The sequence below is a fragment of the Xiphophorus hellerii genome, chromosome 5 (genome assembly GCF_003331165.1).
Source record: "Xiphophorus hellerii strain 12219 chromosome 5, Xiphophorus_hellerii-4.1, whole genome shotgun sequence".
Taxonomy (NCBI): Eukaryota; Metazoa; Chordata; class Actinopteri; order Cyprinodontiformes; family Poeciliidae; genus Xiphophorus; species Xiphophorus hellerii.
The window spans coordinates 300706-321195 of NC_045676.1; the positions used below are offsets into that span (position 1 = coordinate 300706).

Here is a 20490-nt window from a genome sequence, read left to right on the forward strand (position 1 = left end):
GGTTTGGACAGCATCAACAGCCCTCACCGTCCGGTTTGGACAGCACCAACAGCCCTCACTGTCCGGTTTGGACAGAACCAACGGCCCTCACCGTCCGGTTTGGACAGAACCAACGGCCCTCACCATCCGGTTTGGACAGAACCAACGGCCCTCACCAGCCTCTCTCGGAACCAACGGCCCTCACTGTCCGGTTTGGACAGAACCAACAGCCCTCACCGTCCCGTTTGGACAGAACCAACGGCCCTCACCGTCCCGTTTGGACAGAACCAACGGCCCTCACCGTCCGGTTTGGACAGCATCAACAGCCCTCACCGTCCGGTTTGGACAGCACCAACAGCCCTCACTGTCCGGTTTGGACAGAACCAACGGCCCTCACCGTCCGGTTTGGACAGAACCAACGGCCCTCACCATCCGGTTTGGCAGCACCAACAGCCCTCACCGTCCGGTTTGGACAGCACCAACAGCCCTCACTGTCCAGTTTGGACAGAACCAACGGCCCTCACCGTCCGGTTTGGACAGAACCAACGGCCCTCACCAGCCTCTCTCGGAACCAACGGCCCTCACTGTCCGGTTTGGACAGAACCAACAGCCCTCACCATCCGGTTTGGACAGCACCAACAGCCCTCACCGTCCGGTTTGGACAGAACCAACGGCCCTCACCAGCCTCTCTCAGAACCAACGGCCCTCACCGTCCGGTTTGGACAGCACCAACAGCCCTCACCGTCCGGTTTGGACAGAACCAACGGCCCTCACCAGCCTCTCTCAGAACCAACGGCCCTCACCGTCCGGTTTGGACAGAACCAACGGCCCTCACCAGCCTCTCTCAGAACCAACGGCCCTCACCGTCCGGTTTGGACAGAACCAACAGCCCTCACCATCCGGTTTGGACAGCACCAACAGCCCTCACCGTCCGGTTTGGACAGAACCAACGGCCCTCACCAGCCTCTCTCAGAACCAACGGCCCTCACCGTCCGGTTTGGACAGAACCAACGGCCCTCACCAGCCTCTCTCAGAACCTACGGCCCTCACCAGCCTCTCTCCGGACAGAACCTCCAGCAGCTTGATGAGCATGCGGCCGTCCCTCAGGTCCAGGTAAAGGTCGGTGATCCTGCAGGAGACTCTGGACAGGTGGGAGTTGACCCACTTGGTGAAGGTCTTCTTCTGGACCGCTTCACGTTCATCTGGGTGGAAAGAGACACAAACTGGGTTAGAACCGCTAATTCAGTAGATCCTACTGGCTCCGTTCAGGATTCTGGAACTTTACTCTGAAGGAAGGAAGAGGAACCGTATCGGGTTGCAGGTTCTGATATAGCAACAGGAAGTATTCCTTATAGAACCATCAACTCTAGAACCGGCCATTGTTTGCTCACTGGTGCTCATTTGAATAAACTGTCGTCATAGCGACGGAGACATGAAATATTTGATCAACAGAATCTTGATGTTTAGCATTTTGCTAACGTAGCCGTTTCTGGAGAACCTGGTGACCCAATTTGAGTTTCATCCAAATTTAGGACAAATTAAAAACGGATCAATTTAAACGAGATCTGAGGACGTTCCACGGTATAGACTGAGGTCCCAGAACCGGACCGGACCGACCCAAACATCAGAACAAATGGTTCTGCAGAGAAACCAGTTGATACTGAACCCAGTTAGAGGGAACCGACCCAAACCTGCAGAACCTGTGAACCAGGAGGCAGCGGTTCCCCCTCACCTTGCAGCTGCTTGAAGCGTCCGTCCAGCAGGCCGCTGCTGGCCTGCGGCTCCGCCTCCATCCCTTCCTTATGCGCGGCTCTTTGTGGGTCGGATCCCGGACCGCTCCAGGCCCGGTTCTACTTCAGTCCGGCGACATTCCGGCCGACGCGGCCCAGCCGGAAGAATCCCAGATGATCCGAGGATTAGGTCGGGATGAAACCGGGAAAGGAAATCCTGCGGTAGTTTCCTTGGAGGCGACGTTGCTGAACTTTGGACTTCATGAACAAGAAGCTCAGATTAAAGTTTAACCCAGCAGTCACCGTCTGAAACTCTGGTTCTGGTTGGAAGCCTGTGGAGCGGACCGGGAGCAGCGACCTGGAGTCTGCAGCGGCGCCGTGACGAGTCCAGAGGTTGCCGTGACGCCCTGCCCCGCCCTCGCAGCAAGGCAGCAGCCTCCCTGTCCTGCTGCCGTCCGATTGGCTGCAGGGACCCCCCTCCACTCCCCCTCCCCTCCAGGAGCGACACGCTGCAAAAAGTGAAGGTGAAGCAGATTCCTTCAGGAGGTCGCTTCCAGCAGAGAGATCCATCCAGAACCAGAACCAGAACCGGGTCAGAACTCTGAGGGAATCCCAGCTCTTCAGGCGTTTCTTATTTGGACGAGATCCGCCTCCAGACGGGCCGGGATCAGAGACCCGACCACACGGCCTTGAGGTATTCCCGTACTGAAACCCAGAGTGTTTTCTGGGAACAGAACCAGGACCGGTACCGGTACCGGTACCGCCCAAGCCGGTCCAGACATGGAGGTTCAGGAAGCTGTTCTCTGGTTTCTGACAGAAAACAGGAAGTAAGGGAACGGTGGTTCCCCTGCTGGTCCAGATGGAGCCGAGGTCAGCAGGGGGTCAGCAGGTCAGGAGGTTCTGGAGGAACATTTCAACATCATCTGCTGCTGGTTTGGATCCAGCATTCCCAGTAAGTTCTACCTGAAAGCTGCTGGGACAGTTGGAGGTTCTGTTCCCGTTGTCTGCAGACGACACACACACACACACACACACACACCATCTGCTCATATGTTTATTATGAGGTGAGAGCAGCATCCATCTGGTCCAACAGAGGAGAACCAGAACCAAAACCAGGTCAGATCTGCAGCACTCCACACCAAAGCGGTGCAGGTCCAGCTGGTGAGTGTGCAGAAGTTACAGGTCGTTCCTGTTTGTTACATAATGAGCCTGCGGGGGGCGCTGTCACCAGACTGAGTTCAGGTTTGGATTCTTTCTATGAAGCTACAAATAAAAACAACAATCTGATGCTGATTTCTTCCTTCACTTTCATCCAGAGTCTGATGAGGTCAAAGGTCACTGGGGTTGAATTTCTACCTTAGACTTCTCATTGTACTGAAACTGCTTGTGTGTGGGGTCAGAACCGGTCCAAAACCGGTCCGACCGGCACCATGCTGGTCCCAGTTTGTCTTCTGCAAACAGACTGGTATTTACCCCAAACAGCTTTTTACAGTGGAGAGCGTGAGCCAATGACGCGACAGCATCGCGATGATGTCATCAGTTTCCCTTCATTGTTTCTCACATTCCAGAGTCAAAGACAGGAAGTGAGAAGCAAACATCCTGCCGGGCCTGCTGGACCAGAACCAGAACCTGGACCAGGACCAGGACCAGAACCAGAACCAGAACCAGAACCAGAACCTGGACCAGAGCCTGGACCAGGACCAGGACCAGGATCTTTAGCTAAAGCACCAGCTAAAGGTGCTTTAGCTGGACCTGGACCAGGACCAGCTAAAGAACTTTTTTCTTCAGCTGCTTCTGATTGGTGCGTTTCTGTTTCTGGCTCCGCCCACTTTCCCAGTGAGGCGTGCAGAGAGGCGGGGCTTCCTCTGGTCGTATCGTCTCCACTTCCTGCCGGAGCTGCGGCAGAAACGCACCTCTCCTACCAGGAACAACCAATCACAGCTAGGAGGAGGGGCTTAGCGCTGTCAGTCATCCTCACGCACTCGCTGCTGAATGAGTAAATGAGTACGACCCGCCTACCTGCCAGGGCCTTGATGCGCGATCGCTCGAAGAGCCGGGCGGAGCTGTTCTCGTTGTCCCAGTCGTCGTCCCAGCGGTTGTTGACGGTGTCGCTGCTGCTGTACTGGCCGTGCAGCTCCATCGGGTCGTACTCGGCCGCCACCGTCGTCATCATGATGGGTCGGCTGATACGGGCCGCTTCAGGGCCACCACACCTGCGGGCGGAACCACAGGTCAGAGGCAGAAGCAGAACCTGGGCCCGGTTCCATGGAACAGAACCTGACACTGTATTGTTTCTTCCTGACCAATGATTATGTTGAGTCTGGATGCTGCGCTCTGATTGGCTGAGCTCTAATGGGGGGGTCATGTGGCCGAGCGGTGGGTCAGCATCATTTCAGCGGGACGGCGAGCCGACCGGCAGCAGAGGAGGAGACATGTTTCCACCTTTACATTAATAATAATCCAAATTAGTTTATGGCAGCACTTCAGAAAACATCTCATAACTGATTTTATTACTTTTTCTCATTCATATCGAAACAGAAACTAGTTTTATTTCTGAAAACGTTGAGCTCTTGTTGCAGTCCAGAAGGCTCCAGCACTTCACAGGGAGTTAATATTTAATGCACATCTTTGCAGCATTAATATTTCATATTGCAGAGAGGTTGAGGTCATGCTGCTCAGGTAGAATCAGGAGGCTGGAAGTTCCCACACTGACCGACACCCTGAACCTGGCACAGCCAAGTCTGACTCTGATTGGACGGCAGCAGGAGCTAGCGCCTCATTGCCTGGCCCGTGTGTTCAGGGAACCAGAATCTGCATCCAGTCTGTTTTTAACAGCAGCTTCACTGAATCCTTCTGGTTTGATCCTGGACTCTAGAACAGCAGATCTAGTTTGTCTAGAAATCTTTCGTTTCTGATTGCCTCATGTTTTTCAGCTTTCTTTATTTCCCATTGCAGGTTTTGAACTGATATCAGCAACGCCAGGCCACGGACCTCTGGCTAACCATGAATCCACCATTTTTACTCCTGGCAGAGATTTTGTCTTCCAGGTTTAGTGATGGCGAAACTCTGAGTGGATCGGTCTAATTGCTGGGCTGTTGGTATTTTAACCCAAACTATCCCCAGCACTAGAACATCTTCCAAATGTCTGGTTAAACTTTATTTTTCCTGGAAATATTTCACATCAGAGGGGAAAGTCGTCTTTGACCTGCGTTAGCATCCAGAAGGGTTAGCTAACTTTGTCTGACCGAGCAAAACGCTAAGCTGCTAATTAAGTTAAAATGATGACAAACTTCATGGATTTATTGTTGATATCCCAGCCACTGTTTGCTAGCATTAGCATCACATTGGAGTTAGCGCTGTGAGCTAGCTATTAGCTCCTACTGGACAGAACCATCCTGTTTTTAATGTTAACAGTTTGGCGTTGATTTCACAGTTTTGTCTTGGGAACATGTGATCCAAATGCTTTCAGTTACGTTCTTGGCGCTCGCGTTAGCTAACTAGCTAACTACCTTGTTTACCATACGAGGTCAGTCCTGCTGCGGCTGGATGGACGAGTCTTAACGTCGTTGGCGTCTTCCAATCAGTGGGGAACGAAAAGTTTCTGCTCTGCTAGATAACCACATCGCTGCTATAAACTACAAAAATGGCTGAACAGGGTGGATGAGAACGCTCTGTGATCTGTGGGGGGTGGGGCCTGAAGGGCCTCATTTGCATTTTAAGCAATAGCAACAAAAGTTGCTCATAGACGCGTCTCAGGTCAGGGGTCAGAGAGGGGTCAAATAGAGGTCAGAGGAGCTAGAGTAATGGATTCAGACCAAAGCAGTCGAGCCTCAGACCAGCTGGATGGTTTGAGAAATGAACTGACGGGTCAATATGAAGCTCCTTATTCTGATTTAGACATTAATTATTGGTGTTCATCGTCATCATCACCATTATTGAAGAGCAACAGCATGAAGTCCAAGCCAGGGAGTGGCTGGAAGGATGATCTCATCAACATTTCCAGGTTCTGGCCACGCACACAGAACCGGCAGCTGTCGGGTCCTGAACACACGTCCCCCAGAGACACACGACCCGTCCCCCTGTGGCCCCCGCCCCTCAGGTTGAGGAACAGCTGTCAGACAGCCAGACGGCGGAGCAGCTGCAGGGAAAACTGCCCTGACATTCCTGGACCGAGGGAACGCACCCACCAGAACCATCGACCCGGTTCTGACCCAACAGAAACCCCAACTGAGCCGGTCCACTGAGTCTAGCATGAGTCTATTTAGGAAAAACTGAACTTCAACCTCCGGAACCTGATCCAGCTATGGCTTCCTGCCTGACTTCACTCAGAACCAGAACCAGCTCTTCAGACAGGAAGCTGATTGATTGATTGATCATCGATTGATTGTTGATGCCATGGCCTCAGATCCATCCAAGATGGCCGCCAAACATCAGAAACATTTACAGTTTCACTCCCTAAGGACTCATTAGAGGACAAACAAAAACAGGAATCGGATCGGAGCCGATCCGTTCAGATCGGACCGGCTTCAGTTGAGTCCAGATTTTCCCAGAGTTCATGGAGGACGTTTCTGGAGCGGCAATCCGTTCAGAACCTCCAGCAGGAGAACGTTCTGCGTGTTCGGGTCAGAACCAGCAGCTACAGCTGGCCCGGCTCTATGTTCTGGATACAACCAGAACTTCCTGCAACTTTTCAGAACCAAGAGAATGAGGAGCTGAAGTCCTGGAACCAGATTCCACTTTGATTCTTTCGGAACCAGTGAAGTTCCTGTTGAATCTGGTTCTGCAGTTTGAACACCTGCAGCAGGGTTCGGTTCTCTGAGAGGAACGTTCCTCCAGCAGAACCCGGGGATGGAGGCCGCTGTTTTCCAGCATTTTCTGTGGGCCGAGCGGAGCTGCGCGGCGGCCTGCGGAGCCGCAGAGAGCCGGGGAGAGATGGCTGGAGGCCGGCCACAGGCGGTCCGAGCCGCCGCTGAAACGGACCGGGAAATGAGGGCAGAATCGCGGCCGCAGCGGCTGTTATTGTCCCAGCCAGACCGCCTCCTCCCGCGGCCACGCCTGCATGGCGCACCGTTATTATTCTCCATCCTCCATCCGGGAGGGCGGGGGGCCGGAGGCGGCTAGGCGGGCTGCGAGGCGCCGCGGCCCGGCCACACGGCGCGGCCGGGCCCGGCGGAAGTACAGCGGTTCTGGTTCGGAGATTCCGAGGTTGTTAGGTTTGGATCCGGAGTCCAAACGGCCAGACTGAGCCCGGACTCCCGACACGAAGCGAAGTTAGCCCTAGAAACCCAGAGCCCCCCCAACCCGGAGCTCCAATCACAGCGGCCACTGAAACCCAACCGAACCGAACCGAACCGGAGCAGGGCGGCGCTTACCTGCTAAGAGATCCACAGCGAGGATCCAAACTTCAGCTGCGGAGGAAGAGTCTGCAGAGCGGACGGAACCGGAGGAGGAGCACCGGGAGGGGGCGGGGGGACGGGGGGGCTGCTGCAGGGAATGACGGGAAAAGATCCGCACTGACCCTCCTCCTCCTCATCTTCATCTCCATCCAGCCAGAAACAGAACCGAGCCTGTACCGGACCAGGACAGAACCAGGCCGCCTTGTTCCCACAAAGAATCATTTTAAATCCCAGAAATTCAGTGGAAAACCGGAACCAGGGGTCACAGTGTTACTGGGAGAGGTCAGAGGTCATGTCTCCATACTCGTCACCTTCTCACTGAACCGGCCATGTGGGAAGTAGAACTCTTGGTTCTGGTTCTGGTCTGACCGCCTTGCTGCTGACTGAGCCATGGTTCCTCCACCTGAAGCTGGTAGAACCGGGTCAGAACCCAACCCAGCAGGGAACCAGTTCAGAACCAGGAAGATTCAACAGAACCGGGCTGATTGGTCTTCATCATCTCTGCCCTCCAAAACCGGTCTCGACCCAGTAGAGTTCAGCAGCTGGTTGTGGGTTTGAATCCAGTTGGACTGGAGAGAGTGTGTGTGTGTGTGTGTGTCGCTTGTCTCTGTCAGAATAATTATAATACATTTTATTTATGGGCGCCTTTGTTGACTTTTGAGGACAGAAGAAGTAAAATCAATAAAATAATAATCAGCTAATCTGATGGATTCAGTTTGAAACGAATCAGTTTCCAGGATGTGAAACTGGAGAGAAGATCGATGTTTCTAATGGCAACCGCAGAGAGGAGGAGGAGGAGGAGGAAGCAGCTGCGTTTCAACGCAGCGGTGAAATGAACCAGGATGGAGATGAAGAGGAGAAGGGGCCCGAGGACGGGGCCCTGGGGGACTCCGGAGCTTCAGGGTCTGAGCTACGCTAATGGAAGCTAGCCTTTAGCATGATGGGGAGAAATCCAGAATCAGCTGCCATGAAGAGATCGATGTGATTCTGGTGAGAGGAACTGTTCACAAAGAACTACAGGAAAGGAACTGTTCACGAAGAACTGCAGGAGAGGAACTGTTCACGAAGAACTACAGGAGAGGAACTGTTCACGAAGAACTACAGGAGAGGAACTGTTCACAAAGAACTACAGGAAAGGAACTGTTCACGAAGAACTGCAGGAGAGGAACTGTTCACGAAGAACTACAGGAGAGGAACTGTTCACGAAGAACTACAGGAGAGGAACTGTTCACAAAGAACTACAGGAAAGGAACTGTTCACGAAGAACTGCAGGAGAGGAACTGTTCACGAAGAACTACAGGAGAGGAACTGTTCACAAAGAACTACAGGAAAGGAACTGTTCACGAAGAACTGCAGGAGAGGAACTGTTCACGAAGAACTACAGGAGAGGAACTGTTCACAAAGAACTACAGGAAAGGAACTGTTCACGAAGAACTGCAGGAGAGGAACTGTTCACGAAGAACTGCAGGAGAGGAACTGTTCACGAAGAACTGCAGGAGAGGAACTGTTCACAAAGAACTACAGGAAAGGAACTGTTCACGAAGAACTACAGGAGAGGAACTGTTCACGAAGAACTGCAGGAGAGGAACTGTTCACGAAGAACTGCAGGAGAGGAACTGTTCACGAAGAACTGCAGGAGAGGAACTGTTCACAAAGAACTACAGGAAAGGAACTGTTCACGAAGAACTACAGGAGAGGAACTGTTCACGAAGAACTACAGGAGAGGAACTGTTCACAAAGAACTACAGGAAAGGAACTGTTCACGAAGAACTACAGGAGAGGAACTGTTCATAAAGAACTGCAGGAGGATCAAAGATTTATGAATGAAGGGCAGACAGTACGGTAGAGGTGGCAGGGGTCAGAGGTCGGCAGGTCAGGATGAGGTTCCTCTGGTGAGAGAGGAACTGGTTTGAAGTCGGCCTCTGATTGGTTCATTGGCTGTGGGGGCGGGGCCAGTGACAAGTTCAAGGCCGTGGTTCTGGTTATGCCAGGTTCCACCTCTTGGGACCGGTTCCGACCCGTAATTCCCTCCAGGGACCATGAAGATCCTTGTCCTGCTGGAGGTGCTGCAAAAACCACAGAAGAAGAACTTAGGCTGTTTTAATGTCTTTTTAATGTTTTTCCACCAGAACCATCAGGTCCGATGAAACCATGCTGACCGACCCAAGTCATCTAAACCGAATGAAGCCCAGCAGCTGCCAGAACCCGACCAGAACTCTGCAGGCTTCATTGAATTTATTCACAAACTAAACCAGCAGCACAGAAACTAGAGTTCTGGTTCCAGTCCGTTCCTGAGGTTCTGTGGGGATTCCCCACAGACCCAACAGAACCACCAGGCCCGGACCCAGAGCCGGAGAAGTTCTCTGTGTTTGTTTTCGTGCCTGGAGTCGGAGCTGCGGCCGGCGAGCCGCTTCCTGTCGGGTCGATACGGAGACAGGAAGTGGTGTAAGATGATCCGCGCTGACCGTCAGCACCGGGTCCATTAGGGCCTGATGGAGCAGAACCGGGCCTGATGGGACAAACATCGATCCGTGGGTCAGGCTGAAGACGCTCCCACTCTGGGTTTTCCCCAAAGGCACCAGAACCGGGTCGTCCCAGCTGCAGTGTCTGTATGTAGGTGATGTAACCGACTGCAGTCTCCCCCTAGTGGTGGGAGGACTTCTGTTGGGGAGCGAGTTCACAGCTTTCATACTTCCTGTTGTCTTTGTTTCCATTTTTTCTGTTGCGTTCGTTTCTTAGCATTTGGGTTTCAGTTTACATCGTTCATCCCTCCACCCAGCCGTCTTCACATGTCCGCAGCCCCGCCTGCTCCGTACACAGACTCCGCCCACATGGCTCCTCCGGCCCCGCCCCATCAGAAGTCCAGCCACTCGCTCATGTAGATGCAGCTGGACGGGGAGATCTCTCCTCCTTCGTGGCAGTCGTGGAACACCTGCAGAGAAGACAGACAGGTGAGGTCAGGTGAGGCTGGGAAGGGGCTGCAGGTGCGTCAAGGGGCCCTGGTTACCGGGCAGAGTCCGCAGGGCGTCTTGACGAGGCCGGTGGGCTGCAGGATGGCGTTGACGCCGCGGTACAGCTTCATCTGGCCGTCCACGCTGCCCACCGTCCCCTCCTTGGCAGCGATCACCGTCATCTCCACCTTCCCGTCGTAGATCAGTGTGTTCAGGATGGTCTCGATGTCGTCCATGGACAGGTCCACCTGTGTCCAACACATACACACACACCTGTCAGCCCACAGGTAGACCGGCTGCCAAGGGCCTGGACTGCAGGCGGGCGGAGTCACCTTGCTGATTCCCAGCTCACAGATGTACTTCCACACCTCATGCGACGTGGCGAACGAGCTGTTCCTCTGGACCATCGGGCTCTGCTTCCCGTCCCTCGCTGCTTCTGCCTTGGAACAGAACAGAGCGGGTCACATGATCCACCAGGGGGTCACAGACCCAACCAGAAGATCACACGACCAACCAGGGGTCACATGGAGCCGTTGTAAAGGAAAATTGAGGACGAAGACGGAGTTTCATGTTGGTTCCATCTGATCTACTGTCATTACTGAGGCCCCAGACCTGCAGAGCCTTCAGGAAGTAGACCTGTGCTGCCCCCTGCTGGCCCGAATCATCTAAACCTGAACCGGTGTGTGTGTGTGTGTACTTGTATATATTACATATAGAGGACCACTTTCCCAACATTTCCCAACAGAGGGAGGTCATTGTGGAAAGTGAGGACCTTCCCTAGTCCTGGCTTACTTTGCAGTTTCTCCTGAGCTCTGCTGGTTAGATTACAGGTTTGGTTAGAGTTCTGGTTGGCTAGAGTTGGGTTCTGTTTGGGTGGAGTTCGGAATAAACTAGTTCTTGTTCTGGTCAGGGAACAGGTCTGGGTTAGGATTAAACAGTCACTGAAATGAATGGAGATCAATACCAAGTCCTCAGTTTGTATAGAAGTACCAGGCTGTGTGTGTGTTTGTGTCCAGACAGCTCTGGTTCTGGTCGGACAGGTTCTGCTGGTACCTTGCTCTGCAGGAACTTGAAGCACTGCTGGTTCAGAACCTCCACGAACTCGGACTCGAAGTCCTGGTCGCTGTACCAGGCGCCGCCCGTCACCGTACGATCCGGCTGCAGGTTGTACAGCATGTACACCTTCTTCTTGGACGCCTGGAGGACAGAACCGCACCGGAACCAGATCAGAACTGGGTCAGCTACTGTTTTCAGCACCCTCTGTGAGCTCTGACTAGAAACCTGAATATATAAAATCTGCTTTGAATTCTAACCCATTTCTGAGTTCATCAGACCAAAATGAAACTGAATTATTAATTTCATTTCCTTCCAGTTACTCTAATGTTTCTAAACCATTTTAATAAAGTGAATCAGCCTGATTGGCTGATGTGTAGGAGTTCCAGCCAATCAGAAGCCAGAACAGTCTGGAGCGTCCAATCAGAGAAGAATGAGAGGACATTTAAATTCTGTTGAACCTTTGCAACATTTTCTAAGTATTCTGTATTTGTTTCAGTATTTCTGATGTTTGTTGAGTTTTGTAGAAATTAAAAATGTTCCTTTACTATGCATTAAATACAAGGCATAAACACGTTACACACACAGTTGGTGACAAAAAACACTGTACATTATATTATATAAGCTAAATTATGGAAAATCAGTTCGTGCATTAAATATTTTTTAACCATTTGATTGGCGGCGTACAGACAGGATGAGCATGTTGTCATAGATCAGGTGAGGCTCAGCTTCCTGCTGCTTCACCTGCTGCGCTCCGAGCATTTGAATGGGAAAATTCAGCGATTTTGAAGGAAAAATAATCGAAATTGGTTAAGCTAAATGAAAAATAAATACTTTACAATACAAACCACAGGGTGAAAATAGCAATATAAATGATCTTATTATATTTTTCCATTATGACAGGTGCGGCCTCCCCTGACCGCAGTCAGGACTTCACCACAGTAATGATCAGCAGGTTCAGCTCTGAGAACAAACAGAACCGCTACAGGTTTCACTACTGCCAGAGATTTTAATCATGTCAGCTTGAAGGCAGTGCTGCCCACACCAACTCCAACTTCAGACTGGGTTCCAGAGACACGCCGGTACCAGGCCTGATGTCACCGTTTCTGATTCCTGCATCTACCGGCCTGAGGGAACCTGAACGCACCATCCATCAGAGCCTCACAAGCTGCCTGGTGATGCCTCTCTGCAGCCGCAGCATTGATGTCAAACAAACTGGGACATTTTGAACATACAGACCTGGAGTTACTCACCGGCAGCCTTCTGTTGCATGAAGACCTGCACTGACAACGTCACAGTGACAAACGTATCCGAGTCTTCCCAAACAAAAAGGCAGAGCGGAGAAGTCTGCTTAGAGAAAGGAACGCTGCCTTCAAGTGTGGAGCTGAGGCCCTTCAGCTCGGCACGGAGAGAACGGATCGGAAAACGGGACGACCAGAAGGACGGAGGAGCACCAGCAGGCAGGTTAGGGTGGGAATCCAGCTGGAGGCACTTCTCACCAGAACAGAAGTTGAACCACTTCTTTGCTCGTCTTGAGTGAAGACAGTAGAAAACTACAAATGTCTTGTTAAAGTTAAAGTTCATATTGAACCTGGAAAAAAAGGGCCAGCAAAGATTGTTTTGTCTAAGAAAGCTCACAAAGTTTCAGGTTGATAAGTCAAAGACGATCCTAGTTTATAGATCATATGTTGACGTTTTCTCTCCTCTGTTGGTTTGGTCATCTTAGTATTCAGCAGAGTAATAAATACTAGTAATAAGATCTGAGGGTTGAACAATGCTCACTTACAGAACTGATCAATAAACGGACCATCCTTACTGACGGCGCTCAGACTCTGCGTATGAACAGCAACAGTAGCAGCTCTTTTGTTCATACGGGACACGGCGGAGGGACTCTCACCCGACTTATTTTACATTTTTTAACTGAAAAACACGGCGAGCCGCTGGATGGATGACGGGCCGAGCGCCAACCACCGGGCTCAGAAGGTTTTCTGGGAGAAACCTTAGCATGCATCCGCTTCTCTGATTTCAGCTCTGCTTTCATGGCATCCTCCCTGACAGACCGGTACAAGCTGGCAGGCCTTGGAAGCCCCTCTCCCACCTGTTGCTGGATTAAGGACTTCCTTACGAATCGCACACAAACAGTCAGAGCGGGCCTCCATAGCTCCGCAGGGCTGCGTGCCGAGCCCTCTGCTCTTCACGCTTCCAGGCCACCAAAGTAGCACCTTGTTAAACTTGCAGACGACGACAGCAGGGGGTCTGACCTCAGGGGAGACCGTCCAAAGCTCAGCCAAGACCAAGGAGCTCGTCCTGGACTTTAGGAGAAGTAAAGGAGACATTCAACTGCTGGACAGAGGCCGGGTGGGGAGGGCCAGACTTCTGCTTCCTGGGGGTTCATTTCATGGATAAACAGGCCTGGAGCGGAAACACAGCAGAACGGACAAAGACGGCCCGGAGACTCCAAGTCCTGCTCCAAGTCCTGCTCCAAGTCCTGCTCCAAGCTGCTGGAGGTTTTCCATCGATGCTCCACTGAAAGCATCAGCTGCTGCTGCCTCTGACAGACGGACAGTTCAAACCCAGCAGCCCTGCGGTTTCTAGTCGCCATGGCTACTGTTTACCGTTTGCCACCAATTTCATTAAAGTCCATGTAATTTCATAGATATAGAATTACATTATGTTTCTATAATGACAATAACGATTATTGATTGATTGATCATTTATATTTAATGTTTTGTGTATTTAGACACCAGCTGTGTATGGAGGACCGATCCTGCCAAAACCGAAATATCAAAATAAATAACCGATTTGACAAAAGTCTTTAAAACGACAAAATATTGCACCAAAAAGTTAAAAATAAGTCTGGGTTGTACCAGCTGGGCCTGAACCGGGCCGGGCGGTTCTGGACTCACCGCCACAGACTTGACAGCCTTGATGAGCTTCTTGCTCTCCAGGTTCTTCAGGATCTTGTTGATCTCCGTCAGAGGGAGGTTGCTCTTGAAGCGGATGTCTCTGCTCCAGATTCCTGCGGCGACACCAGAACCGGCCGTGAGGTTCTGACCCGATCACGGCGGGCCATCTGTAGGACGCTACCTTTGTTTCCTGCGTCCTCGATGATCTGGTAGACCAGCTTCTCCTGGTTGTCAGAACCTTTCATCTTGCTAGAACACAGAGGAGCGTCAGGGAGGAACGACCCGGCAGAACCGGGCCGGCGAGGAGCTTACCTGGCGCTCTGCGTGTCCTTCAGCCGGTACAGCAGACCCGAATTGTTCCTCAGCAGGTCCAGCTGACCCTGAAACACAGTCGGGTCAAAGGTCAGGAGCCGGAAAAGTTTCACACCCTGACAGTTTCTTCTTCCTTTGTCTTAAAAGTTTCACATCAGACAAACAGGAAGCTGCTTCCTACAGACGTGGTTCGGCCCAGATTCTCAGTTTATTGCTGATGTTCCACAGAAACGGTCTCAGTGATGCAGTCCACTTATACGGCGAATAACGAACCGACCCGGAACCGGAAGTGACTGACCAGGGACAGCAGCTTGTTGAGCGCCATGGCGCGCTGCTGGGGCTCCAGGTGAGGCAGGTCGTTCTGGATCACCTGGTCCGTGATTCCCTGGGGAAACTGCTGACACAGCTCCTTGATCCTGGAAAACACCAGAACCGAACCGGGTCAGAGCCTGCTTCTGGAAACATTAAAAATAATGAAAACGTTTCTCCTGGTTCTTCCTCTCCGAACCTCTGGTTCTGCTCCTTTCAGAGTCATTCTGTTTAAACCTGAAAGTTCTGTCAGCTGGAGTTCGGTTCTTCTGAGATGAACTACCTCGGAGTTCGGTTCTTGTGAGCGGGTTTTCACCTGTTCTCTATCTCCGCCGGTTCCGAAAGGTTCGTCTCCTTCTTCACCTTCACCTCTGCCATCCTGACCCAATTCAGTGGTTCCGTCTCTCCGCAGCGGGGCCGGGTTTGACTGGACCGGGTTTAACGTGTTGAGATGAGCCGGATGGTCGGGGTCCTTAAGGCTGCGTCTCTCGGTGTGAGCTGTCCTGCGCCGTGCCTGATTACAAAGGAGTCGGGGTCCTGCAGATATTCTGCTGGTCGGTTCTGTTCAGGAACTCTAGTTCCGTTTTATGAAATAAAATATATCAGATATTTAGGCTAAAACATTTTAATGTAGAAAATACTGCGGCTGTTTTAGGAAAAGTCGGCAGTGAAACTCAGAAAATCCGAGAAAAATCCGGACGAGATTGAATCATATTAAATATATAAGAACTGTGCCGGACCGAACCAGGGAAGGTGGTTCTGGTTCTGGTTCTAGAATCTAAGCATTGTTGCTTAGCGCTGTGGGCGGAGCCTACTGTGATCCCGTTGTCATGGTGACGCCAAACGCAACAGCTCCGCTTCAGTGAAAATACAGCCGATGTCCCGAAGAGATTCATTTTGACGAAATTCACAGAAAACTGGAACCAGAACCAAACAAGGGTCAGAACCGGATCAGAACTGGAACTAAACTAGGAACCAGTTTGTCAGGAAATGGAACTATTGGAGCATTCTGCTACTGGATTTGAACCGGGTCAGAACCGGATCTGAACTACGTTCATCAAAGTTTGTGATCCTCTGAGGTAACATGTTGTTAATGATCTACATAAGATCAATAATCAATCGTTCTGCCTCTCAGCAGCTCAGTGACCGTTATCGGCCAGCGGTTGCCATGGCAGCAGGCGCCATTTCAACTCCTCTCATCATCCCGATCAGCGAGGGCGTGACCCGGAAACCCAAGACCCGCATCGACACCAGGACGCCCGTCTGCATCCAGTCAGGTACATCCAACCAGCATCCAACCACATTAAAACCACATCCAACCAGCATCAGACATCACCCAGTCAGGTACATCTAAACCTGGTCCTCCAGGTCTTCCTGGTCCTCCAGGTGTCCCTGGTCCTCCAGGTCTTCCTGGTCCTCCAGGTGTCCCTGGTCCTCCAGGTCTTCCTGGTCCTCCAGGTGTCCCTGGTACTCCAGGTCTTCCTGGTCCTCCAGGTGTCCCTGGTCCTCCAGGTCTTCCTGGTCCTCCAGGTGTCCCTGGTACTCCAGGTCTTCCTGGTCCTCCAGGTGTCCCTGGTACTCCAGGTCTTCCTGGTTCTCCAGGTGTCCCTGGTCCTCCAGGTCTTCCTGGTCCTCCAGGTGTCCCTGGTACTCCAGGTCTTCCTGGTCCTCCAGGTGTCCCTGGTCCTCCAGGTCTTCCTGGTCCTCCAGGTGTCCCTGGTACTCCAGGTCTTCCTGGTCCTCCAGGTGTCCCTGGTCCTCCAGGTCTTCCTGGTCCTCCAGGTGTCCCTGGTCCTCCAGGTCTTCCTGGTTCTCCAGGTGTCCCTGGTCCTCCAAGTCTTCCTGGTCCTCCAGGTCTTCCTGGTTCTACAGGTGTGTGTTTCTTCAGACTCTCCAGGTGTGCTGATCTTCTTCACTCTGGATGGTTCGAAGCCGGTTGCCGGGCACCGGGGGTCAGAGGTTGGCAGCAGGAAGTACACGGGTCCCGTCCTGCTTCCTGCGGGCCAGGTGTCTGTCAGAGCCGTGGCCCTCACCAGGTAACGTTCAGCAGAAACACCTGAGCTGCATCACTTCCTGTTTCCCTCCGCTGAGTGTGACTGCGGCGCAGGGACGGGAGGCGCAGCTCCGTGGTCACCAAGGTGTTCTCCGTGGGTCAGGCGGAACCAGACCAGCAGGTAGCCAATCAGCGGCCTGTAGCCGACCTCTGACCTCGCTCACCTGTCTGATCTGAAGAGCTCCGCCTCCGTGGTTCTGTTGCTTCAGGTGCAGTCTGAAGGAGGCTACGATTCTGATGAGCGGTCCGGTTTTGATCCAACACCTGAAGGAACACCTGGACGCTCTGAGTGGAGGAAAGTCACCTGCAGTCCGGCTTCAGAACCGGGCCGGACCGGGTCCAGTCCTCCGCCGGTCTCCCTACCCTCCAGATGCTCCAGAGGTGCCGGGATTCCAGATCCTGATGCTGCCTGGACCAGCTCTTCCCGACGCTCCCGCTCTGCGGTAAACAGGCTAACGAGAGATCCGGCAGGAAGTTCCAGACCTGGCCGGCCTTTTACTGTGATCCACTTCCTGTCTGCCAGGATTCTCACCATCCAGCGCCGCTGAGCAGCGAACCGCAAACCCAACGGCCGAGAGACGCCGCTGCGCTGCGGTACGCTCTCAGGACACCCCCACTCTGATGACACTACCATTAGGACACGCCCACTAAATCGATTATCAATGAAATACAAACTGATTTCCAAGTAGTTTGTTTTTATAGTGTCAGAATATCTTTGCTGTTGGTTTATTAATGGTTTATTATCGGTTTATTATTGGTGTATTATTAGTATTGTGGTTCCTCACCTGTCCACTGGGGGACATGTCCTGGTCCTCTGTGTCTCCAGGTGTCCCCGCTGCCTCTGCGTCTGCCCTTCAGACCCGTTCGCTCGGTTCTGTTCTCAGTGTGGCGCTGTGATTCCTCCGGTACCGACGCTCAGGCCGCCCCCTGCTGGGAGAGGACAGGTACTGCACTCGTCCACCGTCCAGCTGCTGCCGGCTGGTCCGGACAGACGGACTGACCGTCTGTCCTGCTGTCTCAGCTGCTGCCGTGTCCTTCCTGTCGCTGCCTGGTTCCGATCAACTCTCGGACCTGTTGGACCTGCGAGGCGTCCACAGAAGGGACCCGGGCCGGCTTCTCCCTGCAGGTGAGCTCAAGGTGCATCGCAGTTAGCAACCATGGGTCAGGTACTGATGGAACCCGGACGTCAACCAAGAAGTACTCACATCGAGTTCTGACCTTCGGCCGTTACGTCCAGACCAGAACCGGCCCGGGTTTACCTGTTTGTGTTGCTGCAGGTCGATCTGGGTGGAGGCGGCGCCCCCTCTGGTGGGCCGGCGGACGGCAGCATGTGGTCCTGCTCCAGGTGCCGCCGTCTGAACCGCCATGATGCCAGATTCTGTGACCGTTGTGGCACCAAGGTGACCTTTGACCTCCTGGTGTGCTGGGCAGTGAAGCATTGTGGGATATTCATTGGTGTGCGTATCCAGGCTGGCCAAGCCCCCTGCTGGGTGACATGTTGGCGGTGTGGAGCAAGCGCACCGCTGGATGCCCCCCACTGTGCGGCGTGTGGCGTGTTCCTCCTGGCAATGGCCCCGCCCACACCCTGCAGCGACATCTCACCGCCTGAAGAGGACGCCGCCCACAGCCAGGTAGAAAGACACCGGTTTCCTGTCGTCCACTTACTTCCTTCCTGTTGTTAAAAGGCTGGGTACTTGCAGGCCCCGCCCCCACAGAGCCCCGCCTCCAGACGGGGCGTAGCTCCTCCCCCTGTGGATCGGTCCACGCAGACCGTCGGACTCTATTACCCATCAGCCACTGAGCTGCAGCAGCGGGACCAGCAGAGGGCGCTGTGGCGCCGGCGGGAGGCGGCGAGGAGCGAGCCCCGGCCGCCGCTCAGCGCCGTCAGCCCCGGTAGAGGTACCATGGCAACGCCATCAGAGGCTCGGCCCGGTCCAGGGATCTTCCCGATGGTTCTGTCGGTTCTGATTGCTCTGTTGGTTCTGGTTCTGCAGGTTACTGGAGGAACCAACTGGACCATGTCTGTGCTCACCTGAGGAGCTACACCCAGAACCGGGCCTCCTTCAGAACCCTGCTGGCAGAACCTCGACTGGGCCGGGTAAGCTGCTCACCTGAGGAACAGAACCTGTGGTCCAGCTGAATGTGGGCCAGAATGGTTCTGATCCGGTTTGTTGTTCTGACCCGGTCCAGATGGTGTCGGCGCTGGTCCAGCAGAACCAGGAGGAAGTGGTTCTGACGTTGAGCTTCTCGCTAGCAGCCAATCAGAACCGGCAGGTGAGGTTCGGACCGGTTCACTGAACCGGTTCTGAGGCAGATATTTGACCCAGCAGAACCTCTGTGTCCAGCAGGTCGGACCTGACGGTGACCCCGACGGCCCGGCGCGAAGTTCTACGGTACCGGGTCGGGTCCAGACGCTGAGCAGTGTCACACAGCGCGCTACAGACGGAGCGGGTAAGAACAGAGGATGTTCTGGTTCTTCTTCTCCTCCAGGGTTTTTCTGTGTTTCCTGGGTCCGGGAATCGAACCTGCGACGGCCGCGTCGAGGACTCAAGGCCTCCAAACGTGGGTCACGCTATCCTTTACGCCACCACGGCACGCCCGTTCTGGTGGTTCTGATCCGGACAGAGGAGAACTGGATGGGACTGACGAACAGTGACCCCTGTTGGCCGGAGGGGGAAACCATGAAACCACTTCCTACTTTACTTTTAGGATGAAATTGGTTCCTCTTGACAGAGCCGGTTCCGACCCGGTTGGGACCTGCGGAACACCTGGGGGTTCTCCTCCGGCTGTTTTGAAATGGATCAGAACCTCTGGCTCAGAACTCTGCTTTGTCTTCCAGGAAGTCCAAGGAGGAAGCGGGATGCCGACCTGGAACCGGACCTGTTGGTAAGAACAGAACCAAACCGGGCCGTCCTAAGAACAGAACCGAACCGGGTCAGGCCGGGCCGTCTCCAGCTAGCTGGGCTCTGATTGGCTGTCTGGCTGCAGGTGAACAGCGGATCAGACGTCACCCGTCTGACCGGTGTCGGTCCAGCAGGGGGCGGACCGCCACGTCCTGGCGGTTACCATGGTGAATGGTCACCATGACCTAGTTCCTGTTTTAGTCCAGCCAGGCGCCGCCAGGACCTGATGACCTCACACAGGTGGTGTGGGCGGAGCCACAGGTGTTACAGTGAAGGTGGAAACACCTGATTCATGAACCCTGACCACGCCCACATTGACCACCCCCCCTTCAGTTTGTCATGTGACTCAAGGCGTTCTCCTCTTCCTCAGGATGAAGAACTTTGCAGCTCTGGGTTCTGATTGGCTGCCCATCGCCGAGTTCCTGCTCAGGTACGACTCACCTGGCCTGAGTGCCCGCTGCTTCCTCTGACTGGACCGGGCCGGTCCAGAACGCTATACGCCTTCAGAGCTTCAGACTCCCTGGTTCTGCTTCAGACCCGTTACTGTGACAAATTGAGGCAGCCATCTTGGATTGCTATGGTGACTGCTGCCCTCGATCGGACCAATCAGAACCTGCAGATGGAATGTGATGGAATATTTGTGGGGTTGACCTTTGACCCGTCAGGTCGTTTCTGAAAGTTTATGGAAATAAAACCCAACATTGATTTAGAAGTTCTTATTTATTCATGTCATCAGGAGGAGAAAATTATTTTTATCATTTTAATCAAATCAGGATGAAAAATGATCAATTTATTCAGATTCATTTGTGACTCGGGGAAACGGCGCCGCCTGCTGGTCAAACATGGAAAACACAGAGCTAAAGGTTTAAACTGGAAGGGTAGAACCAGGTCCAGGACC

The 20490-nt window shown here is 53.3% G+C and overlaps 3 protein-coding genes and 1 long non-coding RNA gene across 13 annotated transcripts in view; 2 read left to right on the forward strand and 2 right to left on the reverse strand.

The window, feature by feature from the left end:
• Positions 1-7185, reverse strand: part of LOC116720086 (spectrin beta chain, non-erythrocytic 1-like) — a 31666-nt gene extending 24481 nt beyond the window's left edge. The window contains exons 1-3 of one of the 3 annotated variants that reach the window (XM_032563118.1): positions 4013-4111; positions 3729-3922; positions 1030-1181 (exon numbers count right to left, since the gene is read on the reverse strand). In XM_032563118.1, coding sequence (XP_032419009.1) covers positions 1030-1181; positions 3729-3922; positions 4013-4074 — 408 coding nt within the window. In that variant the 5' untranslated portion in view covers positions 4075-4111. Of the gene's footprint in view, positions 1-1029; positions 1182-1711; positions 2074-3728; positions 3923-4012; positions 4112-7081 lie in introns of those variants that run through there. The other 2 variants (XM_032563119.1, XM_032563120.1) reach the window with 2 other exon arrangements.
• A 2015-nt stretch (positions 7186-9200) lies between these two features.
• Positions 9201-15096, reverse strand: polr3f (polymerase (RNA) III (DNA directed) polypeptide F). 2 transcript variants are annotated; one of them, XM_032563219.1, is made up of 9 exons: positions 14953-15096; positions 14626-14743; positions 14328-14395; positions 14197-14264; positions 14016-14128; positions 11110-11253; positions 10389-10496; positions 10113-10304; positions 9201-10037 (listed from the first exon to the last, which is right to left on the reverse strand). In XM_032563219.1, the coding sequence occupies exons 1-9, from the start codon at positions 15012-15014 to the stop codon at positions 9960-9962; spliced, it is 951 nt and encodes a 316-aa protein (XP_032419110.1). In that variant the 5' UTR covers positions 15015-15096; the 3' UTR covers positions 9201-9959. The 2 variants fall into 2 exon arrangements, with proteins under 2 accessions (XP_032419110.1, XP_032419111.1); XM_032563220.1 differs by lacking the exon at positions 14953-15096 and adding an exon at positions 14836-14946.
• On the forward strand, positions 11185-13798 carry LOC116720137 (uncharacterized). The gene is made up of 2 exons (XR_004339324.1): positions 11185-11292; positions 12013-13798. It is a non-coding gene; the product is annotated as an uncharacterized LOC116720137 (long non-coding RNA).
• Positions 15097-15500: 404 nt separating the features above from the next.
• Positions 15501-20304, forward strand: dzank1 (double zinc ribbon and ankyrin repeat domains 1). 7 transcript variants are annotated; one of them, XR_004339312.1, is made up of 17 exons: positions 15514-15698; positions 15775-15913; positions 16525-16672; positions 16744-16810; positions 16899-17132; positions 17213-17283; positions 17516-17633; positions 17711-17815; positions 17967-18089; positions 18159-18320; positions 18390-18588; positions 18684-18787; positions 18880-18963; positions 19035-19140; positions 19529-19575; positions 19678-19867; positions 19963-20304. XR_004339312.1 is itself a non-coding variant. In XM_032563180.1 (16 exons), exons 2-16 carry the CDS (start codon positions 15805-15807, stop codon positions 19774-19776), a joined length of 1776 nt encoding a protein of 591 aa, XP_032419071.1. In that variant the 5' UTR covers positions 15501-15666; positions 15775-15804; the 3' UTR covers positions 19777-20304. The 7 variants fall into 7 exon arrangements, 5 of the variants coding, with proteins under 5 accessions (XP_032419071.1, XP_032419070.1, XP_032419074.1 ...); XR_004339313.1 differs by having other exon boundaries at positions 19678-19853; XM_032563180.1 differs by having other exon boundaries at positions 15501-15666; positions 19678-20304.
• The last annotated feature ends 186 nt before the right edge of the window (positions 20305-20490 follow it).